The sequence below is a fragment of the Microdochium trichocladiopsis genome (assembly GCF_020744255.1).
Source record: "Microdochium trichocladiopsis strain MPI-CAGE-CH-0230 chromosome Unknown B0I36scaffold_3, whole genome shotgun sequence".
Taxonomy (NCBI): domain Eukaryota; kingdom Fungi; phylum Ascomycota; class Sordariomycetes; order Xylariales; family Microdochiaceae; genus Microdochium; species Microdochium trichocladiopsis.
In genome coordinates this window covers 4,192,861-4,215,397 of record NW_025763546.1, presented here as the reverse complement: position 1 = coordinate 4,215,397, position 22,537 = coordinate 4,192,861, and the positions used below count along the sequence as shown (strand labels likewise).

General features: G+C 57.6%; 4 protein-coding genes and 1 non-coding gene across 5 annotated transcripts; 4 read left to right on the top strand and 1 right to left on the bottom strand.

Moving 5' to 3' along the window:
• Positions 1 to 1,412: 1,412 nt before the first annotated feature.
• On the top strand, positions 1,413 to 2,436 carry B0I36DRAFT_319354 (uncharacterized protein). The gene is made up of 2 exons (XM_046153403.1): positions 1,413 to 1,983; positions 2,146 to 2,436. Exon 1 carries the CDS (start codon positions 1,486 to 1,488, stop codon positions 1,963 to 1,965), a length of 480 nt encoding a protein of 159 aa, XP_046016009.1. The 5' UTR covers positions 1,413 to 1,485; the 3' UTR covers positions 1,966 to 1,983; positions 2,146 to 2,436.
• B0I36DRAFT_97866 (uncharacterized protein) lies at positions 2,096 to 3,279 on the top strand. The gene has a single exon (XM_046163684.1). The coding sequence runs from the start codon at positions 2,225 to 2,227 to the stop codon at positions 3,086 to 3,088; it is 864 nt and encodes a 287-aa protein (XP_046016008.1). The 5' UTR covers positions 2,096 to 2,224; the 3' UTR covers positions 3,089 to 3,279.
• Positions 3,280 to 3,413: 134 nt separating this feature from the next.
• On the bottom strand, positions 3,414 to 3,485 carry B0I36DRAFT_t57. Its single transcript has one exon. It is a non-coding gene; the product is annotated as a tRNA-Met (tRNA).
• A 6,247-nt stretch (positions 3,486 to 9,732) lies between these two features.
• On the top strand, positions 9,733 to 11,686 carry B0I36DRAFT_382528 (uncharacterized protein). Its single transcript, XM_046160919.1, has 5 exons — positions 9,733 to 9,974; positions 10,040 to 10,175; positions 10,239 to 10,895; positions 10,959 to 11,120; positions 11,192 to 11,686. The coding sequence occupies exons 1-5, from the start codon at positions 9,894 to 9,896 to the stop codon at positions 11,581 to 11,583; spliced, it is 1,428 nt and encodes a 475-aa protein (XP_046016007.1). The 5' UTR covers positions 9,733 to 9,893; the 3' UTR covers positions 11,584 to 11,686.
• Positions 11,687 to 16,177: 4,491 nt separating this feature from the next.
• Positions 16,178 to 19,716, top strand: B0I36DRAFT_319344 (uncharacterized protein). The gene has a single exon (XM_046153402.1). The coding sequence runs from the start codon at positions 16,329 to 16,331 to the stop codon at positions 19,680 to 19,682; it is 3,354 nt and encodes a 1,117-aa protein (XP_046016006.1). The 5' UTR covers positions 16,178 to 16,328; the 3' UTR covers positions 19,683 to 19,716.
• Positions 19,717 to 22,537: the final 2,821 nt, after the last annotated feature.

Below are 22,537 nucleotides of genomic sequence, written 5' to 3'. Positions count from 1 at the left end.
CGATTTCTTGGCGCATAAGGTCCTGCTCGTGCACCATCATTATAACTCCTTTTCCTAGCTGTCGTAGGCCCTGAACAATGGACGACGGAGAGCTATTCTGGTGTCGTACGATACGATTTTCAATATACTTCGTCTGCGATTCGGTCTCAATTGGGTTGTTCGGCGTCTTTGAAACCCATGGGGGTGGTAGTCCAGCAGAGGAACCTGGCGGTGTCGGCGTATGAAACTTCACATCTAGCTGCGAAATCACATAATTCGGGTCGTACGGTACTAGGCCTGTCGCTCTGAAGCCTGCCTGGATGTTTGATTTGGTCATTGCAGCGTCGTACGCCTTATAAAAGGCTGGGAGGAAGTCCTCCTTTGAAACGTGGGTTACGTGCGCCCGCATTAGACCTTCGATTTCTTTACCGTACGCCCGTTTCAGAGGTCCAAAACACCCAACATCGAGAGGCTGGAGCTTATGCGACGAATGAGCAGGCATACAGAGCGTAACAATATTCTGTTCCTTACAGTAGAGCTCGAAATCGACGGAATGGTGGCTCTCGTGGCCGTCGAGGATAAGGAGGCGGTGGGTACCCTTCGTACGACTCTTTGTATGGAAATCAAAGTGTTTTACCCATTCTAGGCCTCTCTCGTTCGTCGTCCAACCGTTTTCTGAAAGCGCGATTACCCAGTTGGCCGGTAGAGGGCTATTCGCGGTCCAGGAGTCGAGGTGGACCTTCCCGGCGAAGATAATGTACGGCGGGATTGAATAGCCGTACGACGCGATACCCTGGATTACTGTAACCCATTCCTGATTGCCTTGTTGTACGGCTCTTGGCCTCCCGCGTCGATCGGAGGTCGTAACGACAGTTTCGGCGGAGATTTTACCCATCGCGAAGCCCGTTTCGTCGAAGTTGTAGATATCGTCATCGTGGATCCCGTATTTCGCGATTATGTTTTGTACGAGCCCAAACCACGCGCGATACGCGTCTGGATCTTCGCAGAGGACTCTCTGGTAGTCGATTCTTCGATTAAAACGCGTACGGAGCTCTGATCGTCGTCGTACGAAGTTTGAGGCCCAGTTCGTTCCGACGCGTGGCGCGTCGCGCACGCGGAGGAGTCGATCCGCCATTTCTCGAACACCACCTAACCGCGGTGGAAACGATCGCGAATCTAGGTCGATTATATATCGTACGATACTGTCCTCTTCGTACGAGGTCAATTTCTGGCAAGGTGGTCGGATATCTTGTTGCGCAGGTCGGCCGTGTTGTCGACGTTGGAGGGTTGAGAAGGATACATTATAGATCTGTGCAGCCTTTCGTACGCTCAATTCTGGGTTCGATTGAAGCGCATTTAGCGCGAGAACTAAATCGCTTTTATTTGATTGTCGTACCATAATTATTGGTGGAGAAAAGGGGGAAAGAAGACAGCCTGTACGAAAGTGGCGGGGGACTGATTCATCCACTTGTGTGATTCACCCACTTGTGGATTACGTTATATACTATGATAAAAATGTGTTTCAATTTTCCAAGTCTCCCGATTCGAAGTTCCGTTTTGGGACGACTATCTGCCATAAGCCAAGGCCGCGTCGCGCCGCCTGACCTAACAATCCTGTCAGCACATCATCGGACTTTGTGGAGACTCGAAAGAAATAAGCACCAAGGAATACACGTGGGACCAATCAATCAGTCCAACAGAAGGCATGGGCATTTGTCCGAGGTCGTGCAGATTTATAGAATCTGCTGCCTGACTGGTAAGAAGCGAGGTTGCTATCAAACGACGCGCGAATATTCGCCCTGCGGTCATTCATGGATGTTAGTGGGCACACATGCCCCACGACAGCCAAGTCCAGGGGTCACATCAGACGATAGGGTAGCCTTACTCTGCCCACCGGCGGCCGAGACAACTCCATGCGGACGTTCCGCCCGCCTTCTCTCAGCAAACGCGCAAACTCGCGAACGGGCCACCACCCTCCACTTGTAAGGGTTCCCGAGCCAATAGGTAACCTGCATTTGCCTTATCAGATCTGCACCTTGTCTCTCTTTGCCATTTTAATTCGCTGTCTTCCCTCGCAAACTGGCCCGTTTGCGGGTTCACAAGTTTGCTGAAAGAAGGCGGTACGCAGAACACTTGACCAATATAAGTTGACCGCCTTGGCCACAGTCACGACTCTCAAAGAGCGACTACGTACCTTTCCCTGTCCATCGCGCCCAGCCCCCCTTCCCCCTTAGCAATCGCCACCATGCCCACGCACCACCAGCCCAAGCCGCCCGACGAGCGCGGCCTCAAGATTATCCACGCCAGCTTCTTCCGCATGGGCACAAACTCCATGGCCACGGCATACCAGATGCTGGGGTACAAGGTCCACCACGGCCTGCTCGAGAAGATGTTCGACTCGCCCTGGGCAGAGCTCGAGCGCGCCGCCGAGGCAACCTACCCATCTATCCTGCAAGACCCACCGTCGTCGTCGTCGTCGTCGTCGTCACGGCCTCGCCCACGCCCGCGCCCTCGCCACACCCGCAAGGACTGGGACGAGCTCTGGGGCAACACCTACGACGTGGCCACCGACCTGTCCTGCCCGTTCACCTTCGAGCTCCTGGCCGCGTACCCGGACGCCAAGGTCGTCGTGGTCCAGCGCGACTTTGACCAGTGGTGGCCCAGCTTCGCCTCGCAGATGCGCGACACCGCCATGCCCATGCCCCAGGCCGCCATCGCGAGCTGGGCCCTGTGGAACCTGATGGGCTGCCGGGCGGGCTACGCCGTGCAGAAGATGCTCAAGGGCATGTTTGACGTCCGGGGCGCGCCGGAGCTCGACGAGAAGCGGGCCAGGCTTGTCTACGACGAGTACTTTGCCAGGGTGAGGAGGGAGGTTCCCCCGGAGAGGAGGCTCGAGTTCAACCTGGCGACGGATGGGTGGGCCCCCTTGTGTGAGTTCCTGGGGAGGCCGGTGCCCGGGGACGGAGTGGACTTCCCGTTCCTGAATACCAGGGCCTCGCATGATGCCCTGGTTGCGGGTCGGAAGGGAGTCATCTATAATGCACTGGCCGCGCTCGGCGTCGGGGTCTTGGTCTTGGGCGGAATCCTTGTGGCGTGGTCCATGCGGTGAAGATGTCGCGCTGTTTGTTTACTGAGCCATGTTTACGGAATTTCGCGACTTTGGATTCCACCGTTGCGGGACGGCAATAAAGAGCACGAATATAATGAGGAAAAATAATGAAAGTGATGAGGCAGCGGTTGGTGTGTGAGGTCCTTTGTATCATGTGCAAACTGGGTTGATTACAGACGCTCGAAAACTCCAAAAGCATACCGAGAAGCGCAAAGGAGGAAGAGACGAGAACAAAAAAAAAAAAAGGAGAGCGACAATCTTGGTTCCGAGATACCCAAACAAAGCAAAAAATTGGCAATCACGCAAAAGATGAGTGTTTCTGATCTAGCAGTTCTCCGTTTCGATCGGAGGACCTCCGGGTTATGAGCCCGGCGCGCTTCCCCTGCGCCAAACTGCTTATCGGTGATGAAGACTTGACGGCGCTTATCACCTAATAAGTAACTGTTTGCTAGAACTGAGTGGGCGTTTTTTGATCAGATGCGCATAATCTCAGGGATATGAAATACACACGTCGGTAAGCTCAAACTGTTTGAGCGCGGATTTGTCGTTCACCCAAGGCATAAAAAGGCCCGCTTTCGTGAAATGCTATTTTCTGCACTCTGTTGGTCGTCAAGACGAATAGCATCTGGAACTTGGATGCTTACTTGCGGCCCAATGATCGGAACATACTTGAGCCTCACTGGATTCCTTCTAGAGAAGCATTCAGGACCGGAGAATGCTCACTCGTGTCATAAATCGCATGTCCATCAGTGCGCTCGCATACAGGCAGGCTGGTCCTGGGGCGTGATTGTGAAGGAGCAATAGCACGAACTAACTCCTGTACTCTGGCGTGGACTACGCTTTGCGTTGAAGCGTATCCTAGGATGTGGAAAGCACTCGTGCGTTTGAGACCGACAGTTTCACGGAGGGTGGAAGTATCCAGCTCACCACGTTAGCTGGAAGCTGTAAGCCGTTAGCATGCGCCAAAACTATTCAGGGGCGCTCCATTTGATACTCTGGATTTCATGTGAGATATGCATTATATCATGAGATCATGAGGAAGGTACATGAGCTGAGACGATTGAAAACCCCTCCCTCTTCCATTACCCAGATTCGACATCTGACGAGGACGAGCGAGCGTAGGCCTGCGTGTCCGCAGGCTTGCAGGTCTGATATGCTTAAAGGAAGAGGAAGAATCTGTGAAATTCGAAACACGTATGATGTACGCGCTAATGAACGAGGGGCAACACGAATCATCCTTTCCCACGGGTTATTCGGGCAGTTGTGACATAGCTTCACGGTGTCAACCCCCCTTTTGTGGTGCTCCCAAACTAACTCTTTGCGTGTCACGACGTGGTGCATTACGCTTCTTGGCTAAGTAACCATGTGAATTCGCGCCTGCTCTCCTTCGTCGCGTGAAGCTCGTCCCAGAAAAAAAAAAAAAGAACACCCGGTGAAGAGGAGCTTCCTCAATGCCTTCTAACGAGTTCCTCCCTTCACCAAGGATACATTTAAATTGGCAACGAGGTCATGAGCACGAGGCACAATTCTATCAAAATCGAAGGAGATCCCCATATACGCTGTGGGACTAAACACGGCAGCAAGGGGTAAACGTTCCCTCAACTCGAGCCCTCACTCTTGGAACTTGTGTCGGCCGACTCTGCGTCGTGCTGGCATGTAAAAACGCAATGAAGCCGATGCTCGCAGCCAAGAAGCCTCAGGAAAAAGGCACGTGTGGGCTAAGGGGTATGGTCCATGAGTCGCACAAAGCAGCCAAGGCGACAGAACGCAGCCAGGCCGGGGATATCGCTCATACAAGCACGACGAAGAGCCGCCCAGTCGCAGTGAAAAGCGTTCATAGTGATGGCCCAGCGTTAGGAAAAGGGGGCATATGTTGCGCTATACCTCGACAACATGCCGCCACGCGGGCCAGGAGAGCTGTAGGCTTTCCAAAAACGGCCTCTGCGGCCCCAAAGTCTGAAGCCTTGCTGGGCTACGTGTCGGGACCCTCATCTTGAAGCACTTGGCAGTGCACTTACATCTAATTCAACACTAACCCTTTCAGCAGCAGGAGATGCGTGCAAATTGGCTTCGTTCCCAACCTAACATTTTGCCCAGAAAATAGACACGGGCCAAGACTTCGACTCCGGGACGAAATATCCGAAACACCACACCATCCCATCGCCAGTTCTAATCAACAACCCACTACTTGCCTAGACCATCTCCTAAACCGGATATTTCAGACGAGAACTACTGCTGGGGCCCCGCGTGTGCCACCCGGACGTCCGTCGGAAGAGCCTCCCTGCTTGGGGGGGGGGGGGGGCGGGGGGCTGAGCGTTGTATTGAGTAGTGGCACCACTTCCAAGAAGTCCGACACTATAGTCCCTTGGCGGTATCCATGTCCACTTCTTTCTTCCTTGGCTCGTCAGTTGCTGAACCCGTGGCCCCGGTCCGAGGAGGGGCTGTATTGGTATAGCTCGGGTCCCGGCGCCGAACCAAAGACGCCACTCCTTCTTCTCGCCCGGTCGTTGGCACACTAGGCTCAGGGCAGCCATGGGTGATGGGTGGAGCAAAGTCTGGCATATACGCAATATGCCATCGCCAGGCTAGCATCGCGCTCGTCCGGAGCGAGGAACTACAGTGTACAGGCCTCCATGGCCCCGCGATCAAGGAATTGTCCCGAAAGCCCGTAGCTTCGCAAGGTTCTCGCAGATCCGATCCGGCTATTGAGACCACGAACCGGGGGAGCCCTGCGGCGAAGCGACCCTGTCACCAGCGACGGCTGATCGACGGAAGGCTCCGGAGACGTGGAGGCGATGGCCCACAGCAGCAGACTGATCTAGAGCTTCAGCGCGGCTAGATGGCCCTGGCTTGGCAAGGGGCTTGGTGGAGGGAGTAAGGAGAGGACTAGAAGGAGAGAACGCCATCGCGGGGTTCTCAAAGCCCGACAGACACCGGTTTTATTGGCCAATAGGCTCAATTCCCGTATGTTGGGGCTTTCGAGGAGATGAATGGGTTATGGTGGCGCACTTAGCCTTGTGTGGAGCTGTGGCGTGCGAGGGCGTTGGCATTTCCGTAAATGGGTACTCACTATCAAGTTGTACTGTCCTGGACGGAAGGTGTAGCCACCCAAAATGCAATGGGAGGGTGGCAGGGCTATGGATCTGCATGGTCCAACGCTTCAGATTAGCTGTCATCTCAGAAAAGTGGCCAGTGGCAGCAGACAGCTGCGAGTCGGTGGTGATGAATATTCGGTCCGACGGCGAACGCTGTGTCTTTGATATAATTGCTGCGATCCACATGGAGCGAATGCTGCAGCCTATGACCTGTGTCGTGAGGCACCCTCAAGCTGCTGCATAACTTTAGCGGGCACGGTCGTGGAGAAGAGCGACCCGGGAGCACCACCCGGGACGACGAGCACTGGAGACACGCAGAAAATAGCGGCCCTCTTGAATTGACTCAGGTGCCTGCACACATCCATGGGCGAGTCAACGCAGCAGAGACGCGAGAGCTCAGCGATGACGCATGCCTGCTGCAGATCAGCGCCGAAGACATGGGTTCCTGCTTGTTGGCCGGCAACGATCGGTATCCAGACCCGCCGAGTTTACCGATTACCACGTGGCTGTAAAGGCCTCGTACACCACCAACTTTTGAACTGTAAGCGACGTCGGGACTAGGCCGGTACAACCACACGGCAATGATGCGCCTTGGCTGTTGCCGAGCGTGCAACCAAAGTATACGAAGTATGGAATTAGCTGCCCCGGAAAGGGCAGTCTCACCGGTCGTGTTCGGTTGCGACCCCGGAGTGGCGCCCTCTATTCTGGCACCGAAGTGATCATGAGCCGCGTAGGGCGCACTTTTGTGCCACGGCTGATACCTAGTTCTTGTCGGAAACGTACAGAATGCCCGGCTTGGCCCTGCAGGAAAAGTCCTTCCAGGGGTTCTGCTTCGGGAGTGAGATGAGGGCCAGCATCGGGTGCTACTGCGAAGCACGGGCTCGGTCTGGTGGGGCTCGAACTGAACGGCTAGAAGTACACGGTGGTGTTGGACACTGGCAGCCCTCTTGCTTGGGGGTGGACTGGTGGCGCAGTGCCTCCACCAGGCGCTACCACGAAACCGGTATTCACCTCCGGAACGGCCTTGTCATAGCCTGCATGTGGCTGTCTCCAGGGCTTCCTGCAATAGCCTTGCGCGCGGAGACTAGTCAATGGAGCTTTCCGGTCTGCGCAAGAGGCTTGATGTGTCAACAGTTCGGCCCACGCTTCGCTACAACTGTAGGGCAGTAGTGGTGCCCTTCCACGACCCTGTACGCTAGAAGCACGGCAATGGTGCAAGACGCTCGGTTGCCCTGTGTGTCCCGCAACTGTCCCAAGACGAGCTAAGCCGCACTCAGGTAGCAATTCGCCGGTAAGCTAGCCGGTAAGAAGCCAATTGCCGCAAGTGTGGTGCAGGCTGGACTGCAGAGGACTTGTTGCAGAAGCGTCGGTGTCGTCATGCTACCTCTGGGCCACTCTGCAATGCAGTTGCACAAAAGTCGGTCTGCCGTGAACATAATAGCAATGGTTTGTTATGGGACGTTGGCCTGGGGCTCTGGTGCCTAGCATGCTGGGCCAAGCTTTTTTCAATCGTGGGATGCCACGTGTGGGAGGGTGGGATGAGGTCGATCACAATCTGCACATGAACGGTCTCTGTAGCATCATTGGCACGCGAGCAAACGACGACGGGGCAAACTACAACGAAAGGCGCGCCAGCAGCTCGGGTATGCTTCAAAAAAGAGGCCAGGATGTCGTCGAATTGGAATCGGGTCGTGTGGAGGAGCGCCATTCGGCGGACTGATGATGCGCCGCCAGGGAGCATGTCGCTTATCAGTGCCAAGTGCCGAGAATAGGGGGTAAGCTTCGCCCGGCGGTGTTCAGAAAACGCCTCGTCGTCGTTGGAGAGGCACCGGGAATGCAAATCAGGGGAGGTTGCATCCCGTAAACGGTGGGCCTGGGAAGTGCCAGCCAGTGGCGTCTGCTCAGGGGCGAAACGGCAGTGCCTCAGAGTTGGTGCCCGTCTGGCTCATGTAGATGAGGCAGGTACTTGCGCTAGACACTGAACACTGAACAGGTGTGTGCCACCACCAACTCGCAACAAACAAGGCTGGGCCACGTGGCCCAAGACGCCCGCGAGTATGATTCTGGCTGTGCGCAGTGGTGCGTAGTGGTGATGGTGGTGACAACGATGGCTCGGGAGGAATCCCGTTGCTTGATGGGTGCCTCTAGGGACATCCCAGCAGCAGCACCCGCAGTTGGCTGCGCCAAGAGATCACGGCGGCTGGCCCTGGTACGTACGGCACACCACAGATCAGCGACGACACGCGACCGCACATCTGTTTCAATGAGTCGTGATGCCTCAAGGTGTGCTCCTCTGCTACGCCGGCAGAAGCCGCGACGGAGTGCTCAAGGCATGCCTCACGAGGCAGCAATGGACAGACTTTGTCGTCGCGAGGTCCACCTGAGCCCGCGGAAAAAAAACGCCGCTCCTTTGGCAGGTGGTGCCTGGCCAGGCACTAAGGCCCCAAAGGCTTAGGGCTGGACAGTGCTGTGTCACAAGTCCCACCACTGCCCGGCGACTCTGGCCAAAAAGCCTGCATTCACCTCCCTCCCTCCCTCTCTTCATCATCCCGTAGACTCGGCGCGGTTGTTGCCACCCCATTTTGAAGTGGACGCCCACTCCCAGAAGTGTCGTGATCTTACCAGCCTCGTACCACCCTTCTGCCACCCTTCTGCCGCCAATTGGCGGCACCAGTACTACAGCCAGGGGCCGCGCCGCCTGTTCTCTTCCCCTTGAACAAAAGGTTCCCCATTCTCTGCGTCCGCCTGGCCCTGGCGCAGATCATGAGTGATGGTGGCGCCTCGCATGAACATCCATTCTTCGGCGCCAAACCTTATCGGACTGGCCCCTGCCCAGGCTCTGCATCAACTGTTTGACCCCTGCCAGGCCGCTTTGCCAACCCCTCCAGTCCTGACGAACACTTTACCCGCATGCAGGTACCTTTTGCCAGGCCAGGCCACCGGCACATCCATATGGTGTAGCGTGCTCGTGCCGCGCAAAAGGCACCTGTGACCGCCTCCAGAAGCACGCACGCCAGCACGCCGCCTCCTGCAAGGTCACCGCTGCTGTTGCTGCCGATCCGTGGCAGGTCACGGCAGTTGTCGAGCCTCGTATCCCGCGTGCTGCCACCCGCAGCAACCCTGCCAAGCTTGCCTACTACCTTAGAGGACTAGGGCCTACTCGCAAGTGGTTCCGAGCCAGCCGAGGGCTGCGGGCCTGCAACGCAGAATGCAACAACCACAGAAGTCTCCAAGCATGGCTCCATTCGCCTGCTTCTGGTCTATTACTTCGATGGCGCCGGGGGCCCTCCCTGTTGCAGGCATCCGCGCCCCACGCCCAGCAGGCCCCTTGCAAGGTCGCTGTCGATGGCGAACTCGGCTCATTGGGTGAAACACGCCCGTCGATGCTTCATACCTGCGTATTGCCAGACAACCTCGGACCAGTCAACCCTCGCTTTCGCGGCTTCCCCACCGCCCCGGCCCGCTTAGAGCGACAGGCGACAGCCACTCTGGATCCCTGGTGGAGCCGACCTGGGTCATTGCCTACAGATGCTCAAAGCTGAAAGCTTTCACATCCTGCGGGACTCTGCTGCACACGTCGAAATATGTAAGACACACGTGCCGCCCTTACATGATCAATTTCCATCGCCCCATTCTCTGTCGAGCTCGTCTTCGTCGTCCATCATAGAGTTTCGTGGTCGTCGACGAGGCAACCCGTCACAACCGTCAAAATGCGCCTCCTCACCTCCATCGTCCTCTTCTTCTCGCTACTGGGCCTGACTGTTGCGCAGGCCGGTCTTCCCGCGTGTTCTGTAAGTACAGCCAGCTCGCTGACGCTGGAGTCGTGGTGACACGTTGCTCATCTTTCTCCGTCCAGATTCCCTGCTTCCAAAAGGCCGTCGCGAGCTCGACATGCGCCATCACCGACACTCCCTGCCACTGTGCCGATGCGGCTTACACCGCAGCCGTGACGGGCTGCGTGGCTCTGAGCTGCAAGATTGAGGACATGCTGGGTAAGTATTTTGGTCGACTTGGGCCATGCTGTTATGGCGCCTTCTGACATTTTGCCTCGACAGTGGTCAAGAACACGACAAGCACCTTGTGTGGTGTCTTTCCACATGACAGCGGCGTCGAGTACAACGTTATTGTCACCGTCCTCATGATCATTGCCGTCGTTTTCGTCCTCGTCCGCGTCGTCTACAAGCAATTCCTCACGCAGATGGGCCTCGGCGCCGACGATTGGTCCATGATTGCCACAGTCTTGGTCTGCGTTCCGTCGGCCGTCTTCAACGTCCGGTTAGCCGAGTTTGGCATTGGCAAGGACATATGGACCTTGACTCCGGATCAAATCACGAACTTTTCCTTCACCTTCTGGATTGTGACACTGCTGTACTTCACGGAGGTCGCCATGCTCAAGATCTCGATCCTGTTCTTCTACCTCCGCATCTTCCCCGACAAATCGGTCCGGCGTATGCTCTGGGGCACTCTTGTCGTCGTCGTCCTATTTGGAGTTTCCTTTGTGCTTGCCGCCGCTCTCCAGTGTCTCCCCGTCAGCTACAACTGGACAGGCTGGAAGGATCCGGCCAAGAAGGCTCAATGCAAAGATACCAGTGTGATTGCCTGGTCGAACGCAGCCATCAGCATCGCCTTGGACCTCTGGATGTTGTACCTCCCCCTCTCACAGATCAGCTCCCTCAACCTGCACTGGAAGAAGAAGCTTGGTGTTGCAGCTAGTAAGAGGCCTTGCTGAGTCGTGGTTCCCCGTGGTTCCCAAGAGCAGTGCTGACCTTTCGTAGTGGTTGTTGTCGGAACTTTTGTCACGGTCATTTCCATTGTTCGCCTCGCATCCCTGGTGCAATTCCGTGGCAGCTCCAACGCCACTTTCGACTACTGGGGTGTTTCAGTCTGGTCAACCGTCGAGATCACTGTTGGTATCATGTGCGCCTGCATGCCTTCGAGTAAGTCTCCCAGCTCAGTACTTCTCGGGAGCGTCCCCTTGCGCAGCGCTGACTGTAAACTTTGAATCTAGTGCGTGTCATTCTCGTCCGGTTCTGGCCCAGAATCTTCGGCTCCAGCTCGTACGCATCCAGGAACAAGTCCAGCGGCTACGGCGTTGGTTCCAAGCCACGCACTGGCAACACAAGCCAGGCGGACACCACCTCCAAGAGCAGATCTACGGTGCGCAGCTCGTGGAAGCCCAAGTTCTCGAAGCGGCCGACACTGCCCGACGACGGCCCCTTTGGCAGATCACAACACCAGAGCCACCTCGAGCGGATAGATTCAGACGACGATGCGACGGAGCTGCGCCCGACCAACTACAAGACACACATTACCTCGTCGGCGGCGTCTGAGCACGGCAGCCTGGAAGGCATGAACTCGAAGGCAATCACCATTTCGAGGGACGTTACGATCAAGTACTAGACTGGGAGGCAGATGGCGCAGGTCGCCGCGAGACAGATGATGTAGATTTACTGTGTACACATCCATAATGGTCTTCTTTGAAATGCAGAAAATATGTTCAAAATTGGGCTGCAGCCGATACCTGCGTGTTTCAGCAACCTTGAATACATGCGCACCAGCCTGTTATTCCTCATCATTTACTAGGACGCGGGATCGGGGTTCAGCTTCTGTCGTTATCCGAGCCACGGAACCAACTCCATCATCCACCACGTTAGCAGCGCTTGTCACCCCGCTAGAAGACGGCTGATGATCGCAATCAGTAATTGCCTGGCGATCACTTGCCCTCTTGGGATAATGGAGCGGAACAACGCCCTTCTGGCTTCTGGGGTGGAGATGGTCGATCCCGCGGGCTACCAAGTGGGTAGTGTGTGTGTGACCTGCGGGCTGTCAGACTTCGACGCAGGCTCGACAGGCACACACACGCTCTCTCTCGGCACGCGCGCGCACACATACACACACATACACACACACACACACACACACACACACACACACATACGCACATACGCACATACGCATGCGCTAAGACTCGCGCTGAGACGCGGGCGCGCCGCACAGACATGGTGGCCGGGCTGCCTTATGCATGCGCTCACTCACTCTGTGACCCTGTCCTTGTTTCAAGGAGAAGCACCACGCCCAACATGATTGACCCGTGTTTCCCCAGACACCGCCCAGTATTACTACCTAAACAATAAACTTCACAGTTGCATGTGCGATGATCCCCAATTCTAGTTACCCGTGCCGGTGCATGTGCGGGATCACCCTTGCGCGCTTTGACAGGTTTTGTGTGTTGCACGGGTGGCTGGCACAGGTGCACGACATGTCGGGGAGTCTAATTCCCGGGTGGTCATGTTGATATTTGTCTTAGGACACCCTGTGATATGCAGCAGAGGTATTTTCCCAGCAACCTGCCCTTGTGTGGGGCGAGAAGGGTGTCTTAGAGGGGACAGTCGAGGGAATACCCTCTCCAGATTCCTCTGGTTATGCTTTTTCGACGCAGAGCCTTTTGTACAGACGGCGCGAGAAGGGTGGCACCGCTCTGCGGGGATGATGGTTGCTGCCGCGGGTGGTGGTGGTTGGGGAGGGAGAGGGGGCCGCGGGATGCGACCAACGCGTGCTCTGAAAGAGAGTCCTCATGCGATGCTGTTGTCATGACCTCCGGTGAGTGATTAAGAATTGTTATGCGGGGGGTTGGTTTTGTGTTGTCGCTGACGGCGCGAAAGCCGTTGTGCAGAAGTGAGATGGTGATGGTCAAGTAATAATATAACTCATGACTGCAGCTTCTACATACGTGCAGATTTCCAAGGCCTATCTGCTCAAAGGACCACCTCGTGCTGGCCGATTCTGGGCACGTGAGGCGCTGCCACTGTGACTGGTGCGTCGTGTGCCCGTGGGGTGACCCTTCTGTAATGCAGACACGGGCATCAATCCGTTGTGATCAAGCAGCCCTACCGTACAGCCTAGCCGAGGGAGATGCACTGGAGCCAGATCACATGCGCGAGCTGTGTCAGGCAGGTGGCAGTTGGACCCCTGCCGGGCGACACGACGACGACGGCGCGTGGTCCGACACCGGATGTGATGATGAAAAACTGCTTCCCAGCATGGACTGATCCACAGGGACCCCCGAGGCCAATCAGGGTGCGTGTTGACTACCGAGAGTGGGGTCCGCACTGATGCGTGCCGAGATTTTTATCTAATCTGATCTAATCAGATTCTTCCTCGCTGTGGGGGCAGATCTCCACACACACACACAATGCACTCACTGCACTCACTGGTGGCTCTGCCAGCCCTGCTTTGCCCTGCCCTGGTCTCATTTCCCACCTCGCTTCCCAAGGCGGCGGATCCAGGGCACATCAGCCCCTTCGCGGTGGCCTGCAAAGACCGCCCTCAGCGATCAAGGCCAGTTCAGGTCACCAGCACTCGAGCGCAGCAAGCAGCCCAGCGCCACCGATCCCTCTGGGGGACGCCTCGAATGCAACACAGGGTCACGCACAGGACGATCGACGTTGCAGACAATGGCACATGGACATGCTGCACGCTGCTGCAAGCAGAGTGTGGCGGCAGGTGCCTATAGAGGCGCCCACCTGCCTGCAGAGACGCCATCCCCGCCCCGCGCAGCAAATCACCTCGACTTATCAGATCCCCCATTGAGTTATCAGATCCGCCCAGAGTGGCACCGCTGGCACCCACAGCGCCGGTCCTGCCCGCTAGCACCACCACACCACGTCCACATGGAGCTCCCACTTCCGCCCGCCCGTTGTCGGCTCCAAATCGTCGCCTGGCCCATGAATGGATCGTCCCCCTGGGCGGCGGGGGCCTCGCAAAAAATGTTTGGCCTTCGCTGGGCACATTCACTCCTTCGCCTTCGTCATGTTGTACTTTTCGACTCCTTCTCCACACACACACACGCCGGTCCTTCTAAGCTCATCTTCCTCTCCTTCCACCCTCAAATACCTCAGGATCAATGAATGGTAGCCATAGATCAAGACCGCAGACTCCTTGACGTCATGGCTTCAACATTAGCCCCTGCGGAGCTCCCCGCTTCACAGCATGAACAACCATACACAACAATCCCGGACCAAGCACACACAGATGAAGCAGCCGCCAGCAGTAAGGCCTCAACGCCGCCCACAGAGTTTGAAGAAGAGACGATCCCAGCCGACGATCTCATCAGGATATGGGATTGGAACTCCCCCGTACCCCCAACCATCACCACCTGCATGCAGGTCTTCGTGTCAGAGCAAGCCCGCAAGGAACCCTCAAGGCCCGCCATCAGCTCCTGGGACGGCGACTTTACCTACCATGACGTTGAGCACAAGTCCGACCTCCTGGCCGCGCATCTCGTGTCTGTCGGAGTGCGGCCGGGCGTAAACGTCCCGCTCCTGTTCGAAAAGTCCCGATGGACGAGCGTGGCCGTCTTGGCCATCATGAAGGCCGGAGGCACTTTTGCCCTCATGGACCCCAGCCAGCCCGAAGGGAGGCTCAGCACCATCGTCGAGCAGACAGGTGCCTCGGTCATCGTGACCTCGGAGCTCCAGGCCGACTACGGCAGGCGGATAGCACCCACGACTACACACATCATCGTTTCCGAGGCACAGTTCGACACCTACACCACGAGCTCGCCCTTGCCGGCGGTCCCGCCGAGCACTAACCTCTACATCCAGTTCACCTCAGGCAGCACGGGCAAGCCCAAGGGCGTTGTCATCACACACGAGAACTTCACTAGCGGTGCCGTGCCACGCGGAGACATTGTCGGCTACCGCGCACATTCGCGGGTCCTGGACTTTGCCTCGTACGCCTTTGACGTCTCCATTGACTGCATGCTGTGCACTCTGGCAGTGGGCGGCTGTCTCTGCATCCCCTCGGACGCCGAGCGCATCAACGACCTGAGCGGCGCGATCCGCCGGATGAACATCAACCTGGCGGCCATGACTCCCTCGGTCGCTCGCGTGCTCGATGCCGACATCATCCCGTCGCTGGAAGTCCTTGGCCTCGGTGGCGAGGCCATCTCAGCTGGCGACGCCGCGGCCTGGAGCCGCACCACGAGGGTGATCAACGCCTACGGGCCTTCGGAATGCACCGTCGGCTGCACTGTGAATGGCGATGTCGGATCAGAGAGCACAAAGAGCCATGTCAGCATAGGGAGGGGCGTTGGAGCATCGATCTGGATCGTCAACCCTGCAGACCACGACCGGCTGGTCCCCGTGGGAGAAGTTGGCGAGCTCCTCGTCGAGGGACCAATCGTTGGCCCCGGTTACCTTGGCGAGCCGGAGAAGACTGCCGCGGTCTTCATTAATGATCCGAGATGGCTGACCGCAGGAAGTCCGCGACATGAAGGCCGGAAAGGCAGACTTTACAAGACTGGAGACCTTGTCCGGTATGCCGAGGATGGCACAATCGTGTTCGTCGGCAGAGGCGATCAGCAGGTCAAGCTGCGTGGCCAGCGAATCGAGCTTGCAGAGATCGAGCACCACATGCGCGAGAACCTTCCCCCCGAGACTCGTGTCGTGGTTGAGGTGATCAAGCCCGGCGGCGGGGCGGGAGAGCCGACATTGGTCGCCTTCGTGGCTGAGCGGGCCGGCTTGGTCGGCGAAAATGACGACTTGCTCGGGTCGCTGTCTACGTCTGTCCAGGATGCTCTGGGCTCCATGACGTCTCGCCTTGCTGTGAACCTGCCCGTGTACATGGTGCCTGCCGCATTCATACCCCTTCATATCATGCCCCAGCTGGTGTCTGCCAAGACGGACCGCAAGCGACTACGCGAGCTGGGCGCATCACTCAGCCGCAAGGACATCGCGGGCTTTGCAGCACTGTCGGTGGAGAGAAGGGAGCCTAGCACGCCCATGGAGAAGCAGCTCGCGAAGCTCTGGGCACAGGTGCTCGGCAGCGACATGACCATCGGCGCACACGACAACTTCTTCGTCGTCGGCGGCGACTCGCTGCGCGCAATGAAGCTGGTGGCTGCCGCGAGAACGGCCGGTGTAAGCCTCTCGGTGGCCGACATCTTGACCCACCCGGTACTCTCCGAGATGGCTCTCGTCAGCAAGCACGACTCGAGCGAGCCCATCTCTGATGTTGCTCCGTTCTCTCTGCTTCAGGACAGCTGGTCGGAGAGCGCCGCACGCGCGGCATGTGCAGAGCTCTGCGGCATTGAGCCTTCGGTGATTGACGACATCTACCCGTGCACACCGCTGCAAGAGGCGTTGATGGCCCTGTCGGCAAAGGTCAGCGAGGCCTACGTTGCTCAGCGTGTAGTCGAGCTTCCCAGCGAGAAGGCCGCCTTGAGGTTGAGGGAGGCATTCCGCAGCGCATCGCAGACATCGGCAATCCTCAGGACTCGCATCGTGCAGGTGCCCGGACACGGCCTACTCCAAGTCGTGGTCAAGGACGACTTTGACTGCACGGACTTGCCAGGAGGCAGCCTCAATGCTTATCTCGAGTTTGACCGCACCAAGCCCGTCGAACTCGGGAAGCCCCTTGTTCGCTATGGCGTCGTGACAAGCGAGGCGTCTACCGGCAAGTCTCACTTCGCCTTGACCATGCATCACGCTCTATACGACGGGTGGTGCATGCCTCTGATCGTGGACCGAGTCAACCGCGCGTACAACAACCTCACTACGGAACGACCCGCCGAATTCAAGCACTTTATCAAGTTTCTGGGCGAGGGAGAGGCAGAGAGCTCCGCGACGTACTGGCGCGAGCGTCTCGTAGGTGCCGTCTCTGAGCAGTTCCCGCCGCTGCCGTTCAAGGACTACCAGCAAAAGGCCGACTCTCTGCTCGAGCACTACGTCAAGACGACCCGACCTGCCTCGGGAACCACGATTGCGACTGTCATCCGTGGAGCGTGGGCGCTGCTGGTGTCGCAGTACATGGGCTCGGACGACGTTGTGTTTGGCGAGACGCTAACTGGCCGCAATGCGCCTGTCGCCGGCGTAGACGAGATCGAGGGCCCAATGATTGCGACGGTGCCTGTAAGAGTCAACGTTGATCCCGCGACGTCGGTCCGGAGCTACTTGCAAGACATCCACGAGCAGTCCATTGCCGCTATCCCGCACGAGCACTTTGGTCTGCAGCACATCCGGCGCCTGAGCCCTGACGCTCGCGAGGCATGCGAGCTGAGGACGGGTCTTGTGCTGCATCCTAGCACGGACGCCGAAGGCACATCCGAGGCGACGAATGAATCCACCTCGCAGCCTTCCGGGCTGGGCCATGTTTTCCCGTTTTTGAACAACCAGGAGCAGAAGGAGAACCTCAGCCCGGCCGACGGGTTCGTGCCGGCGGGCGACGACGAGGCCGCCCAGGAGGCACTCAAGTTCAACACCTACGGCCTGATGCTGGTGTGCTCGCTCGACCCGCAGGGCTTCCTCATCATGGCGAGCTTCGACTCCAAGATGGTGTCGTCGCAGCAGCTCGAGAAGATGCTTGTCAAGCTCGGTGGTATGATCCAAGCTCTTTGCGAGCAGCCCGATGCTAGCGTGGGCACTCTACGGGTTGTCGAGGAGGACGAGATCTCGGTGCTCAAGAAGCTCAGCGAGACTGGCGCGGCTAGCTTGGAAGGCTTCAAGCTAGATCCTGCAGTCGAAGGGATTACACACACCTGGATCGTAGACCCGAGTGACACAGAGCGTTTGGTCCCTCCAGGTGCCATCGGAGAACTGGTAGTTCAGTGTAGCGCATCACAGCTTGCTGTAGAGGCGGTGCCCCGTCCCAGGTGGCTCGCTGAAGACTCTGCTGGGCAAATTTTCCGAACCAAACGACTTGCAAAACACGACGAACACGGCAAGGTTGTCCTTGTTGAGCGCTCGGCCCCTACTTCCGCGCCCGCCACGACGGTGCAAAAGAAGAAGAAGCACGTCACAGCCACATCGGCCAAGCAGCGCAAGCTGCGACACGCGTGGAGCCGCATCATCGGCGTTGCAGAGGACGAGATCAGTCTCGAGGACAGCTTCTTTCAGCTCGGCGGCGACTCGATTGGCGCCATGAAGCTGGTCTCTGAGCTTCGGGCCGTGGGGATCGAGCTTTCCGTCGCCAACATCTTCAAGCATCGCACCCTGTACGACATGGCCGACATTTGCAAGGAGCGGGACGTCACGCCCGACAAGGCCGAAGAGGTCCAGGCGGCGCCGTTCTCCCTGCTGGCTGCCGAGGACAAGGAGCAGTTTGTGCGAGAGGTAGTTGAGCCGCTCGTAGCGCAGAAGCCGTCCAAGATCCTCGATGTCCTGCCCACGCGGCCGCTGCAGCACGTCGCGGTCCGCGGCACAGCCATGATGCCGAGGTACTCCTCCCGCTACGAGCTCTTCCACTTCAGGGGCAATGTCGACACGGGCCGTCTGTTCAGAGCCTGCAGGGAGCTCGTCGCCCGGAACGAGATCCTCCGGACGGTCTTTGTCGAGCACGGCCGGGACTGCTACGGCGTGGTGCTCGAGCACCTCGATGTCGCGATCGAGGAGTACGACATTGAGGGCAACATTGACAAGTTTGCCCACAAGCTCTGCAACTTTGACGTGCAGCTCCGCCTGCCCCTGGGCTCCAGCTTCGTCAAGTTCTTCTACGTCCGCGGCGCAGACGACCGGTCTTGTCTCGCCCTGCGCATCTCGCATTCGCAGTACGACGAGATCTGCCTCGTCCCTCTGATCCGCCAGCTCGGCGCGGTGTACGAGGGCGACGAGAAGAGCGTGATTCAATCTCTGCCATTCTCCAGGTTTGTCTACCACACCATCAACAACTGCATCCCGCGCAGCACTCCCTACTGGGCGGACCTCCTCAACGGCGCGAGCCTCAGCGTGCTGCGGCCCAGCAACCTCCCACCCTTGACCAGCAAGATCCCCGGGGACATCACCCGGACGGTCGACATCTCTGCGCGCTCCCGGGACATCACGACCGCGACGCTGCCCACGGCGGCGTGGGCGCTGTGCCTCGCGCGCCGCCTGGGCGTCCGCGACGTCACCTTCGGCGAGGTGGTCAGCGGGCGCAACACGGACGTGCCGGGCACCGGCCCCGCCGAGGCCGTCATGGGCCCGACGTGGCAGTACATCCCCGTGCGGGTGCGGTTCGGCGAGCAGTGGACGGCGTCGGACCTGCTCCGGCACGTGCAGCACCAGCACATTGCCAGCGCGGAGCACCAGGGGATGGGCCTGGGCGAGATTATCCGCGCGGGGTGCTTCGGCCCGGGGTTTGAGGTTGATCCGGCCAAGGGCGCCGACGGGCCGGAGAGCGACTACTGGTTCGACACGGTCGTGCACCAGGATGTGTATCACGTCGAGGAGATGTCGTTTGGGAGTGGCAGCAGTGGCAGCAGTGGCAGTGACAATAACAGTGGCAGCAGCAGCGACAGCAGCAGCAAGGGCATCGCCTCATGCCGCCTCGAGACGGTGTACCCGCACTACGAACCCCTGCGCGAGTGGAAGATCCAGGCGTTTGTCGGCAAGGACGGCGACTCGCTCATGTTCGAGGTCGTCACGTTTGCCGACTGGCTGCCCGTCGCGCACGAGCTGCTGGACGAGCTGGAGGGGGTCATGCAGGAGCTGATTGGGCGCCCTGGGGAGGTGCTGAAGCTGTAAAATTAGGGAGAAAGGGATGTGTGTTAGGGATGGGATGGGATGTGATTCGTCCGGGGGGGGGGGGGGGGCGCTTGAGGAAGCGTGTCGTGTAATGCGTGTTTGTACCATTTTTTGCTGCGCTCTTTTGCAAAAGTGAATATTTCCTTAGCATATCATATCATCCATGAATACCTGGCATTGCAAACAAAAATTGAAACCATCTGTCACATAGGGCCCGTTGGGATTGAGGCCAATTCTAGCAGAGCCATAATGTCCCCAGTAAGTGCCGACTCCCATCGTGGGCTACCTCGGTGGAGGTTCGAACAAAAACGAGAATAACGTGTGCCGGGCCGGATAAGCGCTTTCCCTTAGTTTTCTATATATGTCGGCTAGACAAAAGCTTACCCAAATCAGTACCAGGCTTCTCGGGCGATTCCGAGCCCGTGTTCTATTCTAGCCCGTCTCCAAGAAACTTTGTTTCGACGCCCCTTTCCCCCCCTGGTGCGGGTTTCCGCGCGCCACTGTGGCGGGCCCTACCCCCTTACATAGTTCGGGTAACATGCTTACGCGTGTACGACTTTTGGCTGGGGAACTGGTGACGCGTTCACTTGTTACGAGGGACAGCTTTTACGAAGAGACAGCTTATACGAAAAGACATTGGAACCCCCAAGCGCGCCGCACACGCGCGTGAGGCGTCTTTTTGAGTTTGGAGGGGCCCAGATGCAAGATGTTGGCGTGGACAAGAAGACCCACGCCATGCCATGCCATGTCAGGCCAGGTCCAGGCCTCAGGCACGGCGGCTGGAGTACGCTAAAGTTTACGTATTATGTCAGTAAGCTTTTTAGCGCTGGATTTACTGCACGTTTACCCTGTTCCTGGGAGTTTTTGCGAAATTGAAGCGTCGGGCAATTCTTTTCATCTTGTTACTGGAGGATGCATTCTTTACTTGGATCGTGGTCTTACACGCACTTTTTTTCTTTGACGCGCATCTTGGCATACGGCGTTCCTTCTCGAAATATGCCAGCCTCGTCAGGCGCACTAGCACTATCACGGTGCACCGACATCCCCGTGAGGGAACACCCAGCTTCAGGAATCCATCTCTCTTCTTCATCACCAGGAGCCGCATTCCGTTTTCACAGCTCCTAATTACCATTCTTCTTTCCCGTTCTTAACAGGTCATATTAAAAGTCCCGGGGGGGAATAGTTCACTGGTTAGGAGTAACCGGCAGCCTTTTCTGAGATGATACAATACGGGGCAGGCGTCCACGGCGGCCGAACTTTGTGCCAAAAGTAGAGCAGAACCCCATTCTTAGGGCCTCCCCCCACCCCGTCCCCCCCATTTCGAGCCAGCCCCGTTACGAGCCCTCCCCGCGTTTCCCCAACTTTTTCAAGATCCCCCTTCTTTTCTTCGTGTTCTTTTGTCTTTATTCTTAGGCCTCTTCGTTTTGTCTGCCAAACTACATTGGCCGGCCCCAAGTCCCCCGCAGATCATCATAGCCTCTCTCCTTCCCCAATCCCCAACTCCCGCCCACGAGGCACGAATGGGGGACTCCCCCAAGGCGGCGCAGCGTAGCTACGGGATGCGCCACAATCCCCAACGACTCACATTGTTCTGGATTGCATGTGCTGCGTCGTCGTCGTCGTCGTCGTCGTCGTGCATGATTCACCACCCGGATTCCCCCGAACAATCGCTCCCTAGATGAAACCTTCCCCAAATAGAAAGAATCTCCCCCAGCTTCCCCCAAGCCAGATCTCCTCCCCGCCTCCACACCGTATGCTAGCGACTCCATGATATCCGCCCCGCCCACGGCACTAGCTTAGACGGAGGCTTCATGCTTGCCCAGACCAACCCTTGCCTTATCAAAACCTCCCGAATCGCGTGCTGCCCTTCGCGTGCATGGATGCATCCATATTCCTGCGACGCGCTGAGCCATATAGCCGCTGTAGGCAGTCTGCCAGCCCGCCAAGACGATGCTACTGCCGACCCCCCTGGAACGCCATCTCCCCATACCACGAGAATGTATCCACATCGTCTCTGTTTGACACCCGCTCTCCTCGGCAGCCTACCACTATTACTTAGCACAGTCAATATGCCAAGAGTCTCAGCCTGCTCGTACGAGCTCTCCCGACCTCCGAGCGTATATACGAGGCACACCTCCTCGATGGCCCTGAAGATTCGTTACGTTGTTGGGACAGCGAGTGAGTGTGGCTTGCTTGATAGAACTCCCCCAACTTTCCCCCCCCTTTTCCCCGCCGTTTTGCTCTCCAGCTCTCCCCCAGCTTCTGTTCCCCGCTGGCTGACTGACCCCGCGGTTGATCTGCATGTATCATCTTGATCCGGGTCGCTCCGATGGGGACGGCCTGGTCGGGTGGCACGGCATAGTAGAGACAAGCTGAGCTGATGTGCTGGCTGCTAGCCTGGGTCTTAGCCAAGTTAAGCGGTATCTGAGGCTCTCCAATCCATTCCTGCGGTTCTGATGCAGGCGGCGCTTGCAGAGTCAAGACGTTCTTCGGTAGAGCCTCACGAGGGCCACTTCGATTGCATGAAGATGCCAGTGGTCGTGTCAAGGACTGAGAAACTGTGCGTCCCTGGGGATAGCAACTGGGCGACGTTTGTACGCCGACTGTTCATACTTCGTCTACTATGTCGTCGGACCGTGATGATTGCAACGGCTTTGTTCTAAAAAACCATACGGCCTCATGTTTCGGGTCGTGGTTCTTGCGGCGAACTCCAACGGCTGCTGATTCGATGCATGCCAAGACGTCCAAATCCACTCAAGTGAGCGGCCGATTTGAAAGCGCCTTTCCACATACGGATGGGTCTTTGGGAACGACGGCTTGGTCCCATGGTAATCTGTCCTCGACGTTCATCGACT

Bases quoted from the DNA above. Each gene is read 5' to 3' on its own strand.
- B0I36DRAFT_319354 (XM_046153403.1), top strand. From the start codon at position 1,486: ATGATAAAAATGTGTTTCAATTTTCCAAGTCTCCCGATTCGAAGTTCC.
- B0I36DRAFT_97866 (XM_046163684.1), top strand. From the start codon at position 2,225: ATGCCCACGCACCACCAGCCCAAGCCGCCCGACGAGCGCGGCCTCAAG.
- B0I36DRAFT_382528 (XM_046160919.1), top strand. From the start codon at position 9,894: ATGCGCCTCCTCACCTCCATCGTCCTCTTCTTCTCGCTACTGGGCCTG. The intron at 10,176-10,238 runs GTAAGTATTTTG...TTGCCTCGACAG, and splicing joins CAAGATTGAGGACATGCTGG to TGGTCAAGAACACGACAAGC. The intron at 11,121-11,191 runs GTAAGTCTCCCA...CTTTGAATCTAG, and splicing joins GTGCGCCTGCATGCCTTCGA to TGCGTGTCATTCTCGTCCGG.
- B0I36DRAFT_319344 (XM_046153402.1), top strand. From the start codon at position 16,329: ATGGCCCTGTCGGCAAAGGTCAGCGAGGCCTACGTTGCTCAGCGTGTA.